The 9,539-nt window shown below is 39.2% G+C and overlaps 1 protein-coding gene and 1 long non-coding RNA gene across 2 annotated transcripts in view; one reads left to right on the plus strand and one right to left on the minus strand.

Moving 5' to 3' along the window:
• TMEM212 (transmembrane protein 212) overlaps positions 1 to 5,303 on the plus strand; it is a 37,653-nt gene extending 32,350 nt beyond the window's left edge. The window contains exon 4 of the mRNA XM_087933458.1: positions 3,105 to 5,303. Within this exon, the coding sequence (XP_087789584.1) occupies positions 3,105 to 3,122 (18 nt within the window). The 3' untranslated portion in view covers positions 3,123 to 5,303. The remainder of the gene's footprint in view (positions 1 to 3,104) is intronic.
• LOC148125896 (uncharacterized) lies at positions 308 to 6,809 on the minus strand. The gene is made up of 4 exons (XR_015743626.1): positions 6,709 to 6,809; positions 3,939 to 3,999; positions 1,160 to 1,330; positions 308 to 330 (listed from the first exon to the last, which is right to left on the minus strand). It is a non-coding gene; the product is annotated as an uncharacterized LOC148125896 (long non-coding RNA).
• Between the last annotated feature and the right edge of the window lie 2,730 nt (positions 6,810 to 9,539).

Consider the following 9,539-nt stretch of genomic DNA (forward strand, 5'->3'; position numbering starts at 1 on the left):
TTAACGTGCCTAGTTCCTTTAAGAGAAGCTGCTGTGTAGAAGCAAGTTGAAGCTACACAGACTTGTGTCAATCCATCAGTGACACATTTTTGTTACTAGTTTTGGAACAGTAGTCAGTTTCAAAGTGAACATGAATGAGTAGTGTCAAGTGGCTCTCTCTCTCTATAAAAGATAACTATGTCATTTTTTAAAAAAAGTTTGTAGCTGTATCAAAGAGTTTCCAGTCTCCAAATGTACTCATTCCACTTTCTTTTTCACTGGGCAGATCCCTTCTTGAGTATTGGGTTCAGCTGGGGACACACACCATACTTTAACAAAGATTCAGAGAAACTGGAAGAGATTTGGAGAAAAGCACCAAAAATAATCAGAAGCCTGAAAATTAAGCTATTAATTAACTGATATTTCATATTTCTTAACTTCCTATCTCTTTTGGAGAGGAGCTCTGGGTGGTAAAGAAATGGAAAGACCATAATCTTGAGACTTGAAACAAGAACAATGAGAAGAAACTGGACAGGGCTGTTTATATAACTAAAACTATATTACAGAAAGGTTAAGACTTGTTCTCCACCATTACTGGATAATGGATAGGAAGGATCATGGGATTTAAGTTATAGGAAAGCAGATTGTGATTTAACCTTGGGGAAAACAGTCTTTACAGAAGAGTTCAATAGTGGAACCAAAGGTGGATTTATTTTTTTCTGAATGAGTTTAAAGGATATCCAAACTTGGATCTCAAAAATCAGGGGGGGAAAAACCAGTTTCCTTTTAATAAAATTGGTTGGATGCTATCAGACTCCTGATTTTTGACTAATCCAGTTCTTCTCCTAAAACTTGATTCTGGATGTCTGCTCAGAACAGGAGTTGGACCTCAAAGCCTCCATGGTTCCTTCCAATTCTGTTTCTTTGACTTAACGATGCAAATGTGAAACAGCCATTGGTCAAGATCAGTGTTTTCCTTGCCACAATCTGAATGAGAAATGAAAGATTCAGAACAATGTGTCCCAAACTTAGCAATTTCCAGGAGAGTGAACTTCAACTCCCAGAATTCCACAGCTAGCACAGACATTGAGAATACTAGGAGTAAAAGTCCACCCACCTAGAACTTGCTAGGATTGAGAATGATTGACCCAGAGGTTCTCAGTCAGCTAACATGGATCACCTTTTCTTTTTATCTCTTCTTCAAAAGTCCACTAACTTCCTCCACTAATTGTGATGTTCCAGCTTGTTTTCATTTAATTATTGGAAGGGAGGAGGGAGAGGGAGAGAATTACAGCTGTGAACAGAGACAGCAATATTGTAGGAGCTTTTCAGACTTGATAGCACCCAGTTTCTTTAAAATAAAAGGAGAAGAAAAGAACATTTGTTAAAACAAGCATCAGTCTCACTTTGAGGGATAAATGAATCCATGAAAAGGGAATGATGTACTATGCAATAAAAATATAATTTAGTAAAACAATGGATAGATTCATTAGCAAGCAAAGGAGAAAGAGAGAGAGAGGGAGGGAGGGGGGGGGGAGAAAGTTTCCACCTCTCAGAGTTTTTATCAGGGTATAATGATAAGAATTTAATAAGATTCTCTCTCCCAGGCTCTTTAGATTCCCAGGAAAGCAGGAAGCTAAAGGCCCTGGTAAATGGTACAAATAAATGGTTTTTTATTTTATTTTTTAAAAAACTATCTCCTTGAGGTCAAGCTGACCTTCTGAGGGTTTCAGGAATCATTTGGGTATCAGTTTTGGCAATAAAATGCAAATAGTTTGCCATTGTCCATATCCAAGCTCAGCATCTTCAGGAAAGGTCAAAAAAAGGCAATATGGCAGGTGTAGCAGCAAAAGGCAGCCTCACCCCTGTTGTAGTTACACTAACATTGACAATGCACATTGATAAAAGGGTGCATTTGTCATGAACACTGTCTTGTTTTTCATGATCCCCAACTCCACTGTGTACGCTTTTACAACTCTCTGATCTACCCCAAAGCCTGGTGGTCTCCCATCTGAGCACCAATCCATCCCAACCTGTTGTGCTCAGCCAAAATTAGGTAGTTGCTGTTATTTGTGATGAAAAGAACATGTTTACTGCAAATGGGAAAGTTCCTTTAGTGTTTCTGTCTGATCTTCTATTTTCCATATGCCTGTCATTGATATGTTTGAATAACCCACAAATGGCTTATCCTAAACTATAAATCATGATTTACCCACTTAGTGGTTGAGTTCACAGGATCCAAAACTTGCTTGTAGCAAGAATGGGCAGCCTATGACCTAAAGATTTGCAAACATTTGACCACCTGCAAACATTTAACGGCCACCAGATCACATTGCTAAACTTTGACACAAATTATAGGCAATTTCAACAGCATCATTCATTCATTCATCCATCCATTCATTCATTCATTCATTCATTCATTCAATTTTTATAGCCACCCATCTCAAATGAGTGACTCTGGGTGGTGAACAGTTGTAACAGTTTTGATTTTTAAAATGTAAGTAACAGTTGTCAGGTGGAGTGTATGTGTGATTATCTAAATCAGGGGTGCCCTGATTTTTAAGACTTGTGGTTGGGGAATTTTGGGAGTTGAAGTCGAAGATTGGACATCCCTGATCTAGAGTGAGGCCGATAAATTTCCCACAAATTGCTCCTTGCATAAGGGTGGGATTTTGCATTGGCAGCACAAGCACAGCAGTGGTGAGATTCTATTTTTTTTTTTTTTACTACCAATGTAGCTTGGTGGGCGTGGCAGGGGAAGGATATTGTAAAATCTCCAGTCAGAGTGGGTATTTAACAGTTCTCTGAACTACTCAAAATTTCTGCTACTGGTTCTCCAAAACTGGCCAGAACCTGCTGAATACCACCTCTGAAGCACAGGCACAAAAGGAGTCCTTTGGCTGATAGAGCTATGTATTTAATTCAAAATAAGTATCCCAACAGGGGTGTCCACAGGACACAGTCAAAAAAATCAAGATGATGGAGTTTTGATTGCCATTGTCTTGACTTTTTAAAAAATCATACCCTGCAGACACCCGTCTACCGAAATATGTTGCCGCTTCTAGTCTAGCCTGTACTTAATTGTGTGACTGAACAAATATTTCATGGTAGCCTTTTCTTTGTAGGGAGAAAGGAATTCATGATGATCTGGGACCTCCATACATCTGGATCGAGCTTCGTGGAGGAGCTTGAATGTTATCTTCACAACAGGAACAGCTTCCCACAAATCTCCAGTTAAATGATACAATAAATGTTTTAATTTAAATGCATAATCGTATAGGAATATAGACTCCTAAAAATCCAAATAGCCTTGTAAACCATTGTAAACCATTAGCTCCTCACACAGAAATATGCATATATTTTTGTCTATTTCAGTTGTATGAGAATTTGTTTACAAAATGGCCATCCAGATCCTCTTTAGAACATCTAGCAAAAGAAGATCTCCAGAGGCAGGTTTTGTCCCATTGTTGAACAGTTCTTATTGTTCAGACATTTTTTTCCTGATGCCCAACTGAAATGTACTTCTTTGTAAACAAATCATTGTTTCCTGTCCTGTTTTTATGAACAATAATGAATAATTCTATCCATCTTTTACATGACGGCCATTCAGATAAGATTACATCCATTTGTTCAAGTGACTAGAATGGCACTTAATGAGGAAGAATTATGACTTGCTTCAAAGTTGCATCAGTGGCAGCGTCTCATGCAATTGTGATTAAGTGTCTGGCAACTTGCTCACAATTTCAACTGTGCAGTGTCCCAGAGTCCTGTTGATTGCCATTTGGGACCTTCCTTCCCTGCTAGCTTCCCATAAGCAAAGTCAATGAGAAAGTCTGTGGGAGGTCCACATTGTAAGTGGCTCCTGCAAGTTGCACCTGCCATTTTTTCTTCCAAAGAATCCATGGGTAGTAGAGGGATCCTGCACTCCATAGTGCCTATCTATACTGCATAGAACCCACCTGTCAGCCCTGAAGCCATATTGGAGCATCTTCAGTCTTGCCACGGTGAGGTAAGTTGGAACTGTGGGAAAAGAAGGGGGACATAGACAGTGGTGGGATTCAAACATTTTTACTACCGTTCTGTGGGCATGACTTGGTGGGCGTGGCAGGGGAAGGATACTGTAAAATCCTCATTTTTACCCACCCCACGAGAAGGTTACTACAAAATCCCGTTGCCTCCCCACCCCACTAACCTGCTTTTCAGCTCTGCTTTCCTATGCAGGGCAACAAAAGAAGACCAAGCCAATCAGCTGGGACTCAGTAGGCAGAGAATAGATGGGGATGGGGTCAGTCGGAGGGGGTATTTGCCGGTTCTCCGAACTACTCAAAATTTCCATTACCGGTTCTCCAGTAGTGAATACCACCTCTGGGCATAGAGATAGCTGGGGACTTGCAGCCAAAATAAAGTTCTTTCTCTTGTGAACCAAAAATGTTCCCACCAGGTGCTGGGGAGGTGTGGGCTGACACCAACTGAAGTTGGGACAGTGACCTGATTGGACCATGTGATGGGTTTGGGGACTGGGGGAAAGAACTTTGGGTTTTGATTTGGGTGGGGAAAATCTTCAGTCTTTCAGAGTCAGGTTTTCACCAGCTGTGCCAATATGACATGCCTAATAAATTCGTGCTTTGAGGAAACCCCAGACCTCAGAGTTTTGATTGAATCGGGTCTGTTACTTGGAACTCTGACACCCACATCTTTACACCACCCTTTCATACCCACCCATAACATCCACTTGTGTCTGCCTCCGAAGGCCATCTGCTGAGAAACTAGTGAACTTCCTTGTGCAGTTGTTGGCCACTCTGAGAACAGACTGCAGGACGACATGGACTACTGATCTGGACTAGTAATGTATTGGTTATATTCTTCTGAAAACAAATCAAGTTTCTGCAAATTTTTGTCCTCCAGACTAAACTCATCTGATGCCTTCAACCATTCTTCACATGGTTTTCCTTTCAGCTCCCATATCATCTTGATTGCCCTTCTCTCACTGAGCTCTACGTTGTTCAATATCTTTATTAAGCTGTGTGCCCAGAAGTGGGCACATTGTTTTGAATGTAGTCTAATGAAGGATAGAGAGGAACAATTATTTCTCTTTGATGTACATATCAATGACCTATTTTTCACTGTATTATAGCAGCAGTCTTCTGTAATTCTATTAAACGCCAAAAAATGATATAATGAGAGAATTCATTTTGGACTTTTCAATGGTGACTCAATTGCCATTACTAAGGGAAACCCTGTCCTTGAATGTCTCTTTTTCCTGGAAAAGTTCAGAATAATTGCCTATTCAATTTCTCTGCTGTTGAATTTGGTGAAGAATTCCAGAAGGCAATTTGCAGTCAGCTTTTTATATGTATGGAGTAGGATTTAGAGAGTTTCCTACACAAAGAGTGTTCTGAGTAGAGTTGGACTTAGTATGTTGACTTTTTCTTCAACCACAGCCATTCATGGATTGCACCTCTGAACAGCCTCTGTTTGATTGGCTTATGTATGCTGGGAGAAGTGAACCAGACAGAGACATGAAAGATCTGAAAAGCTTCACATGTGCAGGGAGCACAGGATTCAGGACTCTGGATCATGAAATAATCTTGAGATTACTTTACAAATCCTACTAGCACCTTGGTGGATGCTGCCGCACTTCCACAGGAATTAATGTCCTGCAACTCTTCAGCTTTCCATACAGGTATCAACAGTTCTAGATCTGCAAACTAAATTTGCAGAAAAATATGTGTATGAAACTTATAAATCAATGATGTTCAACTACTGTGTTGGGTGAAGTGATGCACCTGGCATTTCAAAGTTCTTCTAAGGTCTGAATACCAAAAAAGTCAGGCAGAGTTTGGTTAAATAAGCAGTCAGGATCACAACAAAATCTAATTTTAATTTTAAATTTCATGAAATGCAGTTCAAAAGTTTATTCTTGATAGATTTAATATTTTCCTCTGTTGCCATATTCAAAATAATAACCTAGACCCATGAAGATTTTAAAGCAATTGTGTACTGTGCATTTGATCTGTGGCCTCAGGTAGATCTTTTGAGTAATAATGAATGTTATTGTAAATATATGTTACATTTGTGTGTGCCTTGTTGTTATATATGGAGAATATTTATGACCTGATTTGACAAACTCATTTATAATGTGATTTCTTTAGATATGACTTAGCAGGCACACGAACCCCTCCTTCTTAACACTAACAATGTTATCTAGTTTGGTAATGAAACTTCTGCAAGAAAACCACCAAGTTCAAAATGCACCCACAATTTTTAATGGTGTTTTTTGGAAGGTTTGGGAACCAAGACTGTAGCCATAAAGATCCAATTGTCAAAAATGACTGGCAAAATTGCTAAGTTTGGATGCCACAATGTTGTATATTTGAGAGTAAGTAGGGGTTTTTTAGGATGAGGAAGAGACTAGTTTCTTTCTCAGAGTCCTTTTGGTGTGATTAGGATGGGAATTGTAACAAGAGAACTTTGAGAAACAATCAACCCTAAAACTCTCCTTGTTCTGTTCCCACTGCATGTTAGTTTGTGTGCAGCTCGACATGCAGCTAAGCCCACCTATTCTCCAATGAAACAGACCATGTGAGTAAATCTGAATGCTTTATTGAAAGAACAGGATATGGTGAAATTGGGGAAAGTAGGGATACATACAATGAGAACCAAATACAAGATAAACAGTATTAAGCTACTGCTGAACATAAAAATAAATACAAGCAATTTAAATCTCACCAGCAATGCTCTGTGTGGGATGTGGGTGTGTCCTTGGATGACCATGTGTTTCTGCCTTCTCCAAATGCTAAAGGAAACAGAGTTGGCTTCCCAGAGTGCACTTCATTTGAGAGTGCGGGCTGATGGGTAAAATGGGTTGGGTCAGCTTCAAAACCATATACTTGGGGCATATTTGTCTCTCTGGGCACTAGATGGGGCTAGAGGGCAACAACAGTATATAAAGTTATATGGTATGGCATGACACTCCTCCCAAAATAAAAATAGGCCAAAAAGTCAGGCTTGTCCCTTCCCAGGGATGTTATTGTGTCGGCAGGCAGGCATCTGCAAATTTGTGAAAGAGCAGGAATCTGCATTACAGCATATGATTCCTCAGAGGTAATGGGTAGTCCATCTTTGATTTCTAGCTTGAATCCAGTGAAACCATGGCTAAATTCAGGTAAACCGTAGCTAAATAAACACTGGATAGAATAGAATCCAATGTCTGGTTTGTTCCTCATAACTATTCTCCATTCTGGTGTCCATAATGCACTAGATTACAATCATACCCAGCCAACATGGCTTTGGACATAAACTGATAGGAAGAACTAATTGGAAAAGCTATTTTTTCTGTGACTTGGAATAAAAAGCTATCATCTATGGTGTTTTTTCCCTGGAAGTTTTTTTTTTTCCCTTCCAAAATATGATTTATAAATTGAAGTGTGTATATGTATTTATGTATAAGCATATATGTCCTTCTTAGAAAAAGCCCAAGTCTGAGACTTAATTTTCCTGGCTAATACAGTGGTTAGGCTGTTGGTAGCGATAGCTAAGAAACCCATTTGTACAGAGTACAGCACCCCAATCCTCTGGGCCTAAAACCTCCACTACTTCTTTCGCCCAGTTACAGCAAGTGAATAGTTAATTCCAATCTCAAAGACTTCCAGTAAATCCTGTTAATGTAGAATGCTTGACTCCTATTCAAATATACACTCTGTTAGGAACACGGTGAGATAAAGGTTCAGCCAACCAGTCAGTAGGAACTGAAGAATCTTCCTCTTTTTTTTTTTTTTAACCTATCCACCCCATGTTGCAAGTACAGTTCAATTTAAATGTACGGTCTGACCTTTTCAAGATCACAGGCTGTTGCTTTGGAAAGACAAAGATCAAAGGTCCAAAATGTTTGCAAGGGCAGAAACTCTTCTTTTTACTGTTTGCTCAACCTAACTCATTTCTTTTGGAACTGGTTGACACCGGCAGGTTAGATTCCATGTGCCTGAATAAAGTTTTCCACTGAGCAGCATTGACAGGGAGACGCAACCTCTGTAAAATCACACAGGGGAGTTCTCTTGTGTTCCTGCAAAAATGTGCACAGCTATAGAAACTGTATATTAATCATGGCTATGCGGTGTGCTTTTGACCAATTCCAAAATAATGCTTTGGAGTACATGAACTTATCTGCCTGCAACTCTTTACACTGGGATTGTACTATTTCCTAGGATTGCATAGAGATTGTTTTACAAATGTTCCCAAGCTGGTTTAACGAGCTGCTGATAGATAGTATTTCATGCTACTTTATGTTCCAAAGCTCTTCTTTGGAACACAGTCCTAAAACCTTAATATTATAAGTCTCCTTAATGTGTGACCTTCTAAAATGCATTTAAGATCATCAAAGATAGGCCAGGATAGAACAAAATTAAAAAGCTTTATGTTCTGGACTAGCAGGCTTGTAGCCTGCAAATCTGATTGGCCCGCTGAAAGCCGATCGTGATTGGTCGCCATAGACTGATGCGATTGGCCAGTAAATGGGCTGCCGCGATTGGCCCTGCCAAGAGCGGCAAACTCAAATCGCCTTCATTGGCTGCCTAGCCGCAGCCAGACCTATATAAGGGGCTGCTGCGGCTGGGGTTAGTTGCTCAGATCTGAAGTCACAAATAAAGAGCTGTTGTTGCTATCTGAGTCTTGCTTCTGTTCTTGAACCGTCTTCCCAGATTTAACACTTTAGGCCAGCCTTCTTCAACCAAGTATTTTCTAGATAAACTGGGGATATATCTCCTCTAATTTGCAGCCAATATGGCTTCTTAGTTTGGAAGAATAAGAATTATGTCCGACAATATATAATTATTGCTTAGGGTACATTTTACCAAGTCTTGAAAACTGACCTTCTTAGGCTGATTCATATATAATTGAAGTACTGTGCTTCTTACCAGTAATGGTTTAATATCACAAATCATGGCATATTCAACTATCTATGCCTTAAAATACCTTAGTTTAGCATTATGTCTATACTGACATTGGAGTGAGTACTATTTCCAACCCTTATTTTACTTACTGTAGTCTTGAAACTTCATTTTTCCATTTGATCAACTATTACTGTACCAGGAAGTCAAGCCCATTTTCCTTTATTAATTTTTAACCCTGCCACCTTTCCATATTGTTCTATTTATTTCATCAAGATAGGTGTCGTTTCCAGGGGATCTTCCACTATAAAGGCCATATTGTCAGCAAATGCTTGAAGTTTGTACTTCTCTTTTTTAACTTTTAACTCCCGATCTCTTGAATTTGTTGGGTTTGTACCAGTAGTGTCTCTTCTGCTAATATATAAAGTAGGGGAGCCAAGGGACATCCTTGTCTTACACCCTTATTTCTCCTTAATATTATCTGTGTTTTTCCAATTTATTAATATTTTTGCGGTTTGGGTATTATATATTGTTTTAATGAATCCTATAAAAATTTCGCCAAATTTCATGCCTGTCAGTTGTTTAATAAGAAAATTCCAATTCAAATTGTCAAACGCCTTATGAGAATTTAAAAACATCAGTGCCATTTTTTTTAGTTGTATGTACTTCATAGAA

The sequence above is a fragment of the Pseudonaja textilis genome, chromosome 4 (assembly GCF_049901715.1).
Source record: "Pseudonaja textilis isolate UNSWEBS1 chromosome 4, rPseTex1.2, whole genome shotgun sequence".
NCBI lineage: Eukaryota > Metazoa > Chordata > Lepidosauria > Squamata > Elapidae > Pseudonaja > Pseudonaja textilis.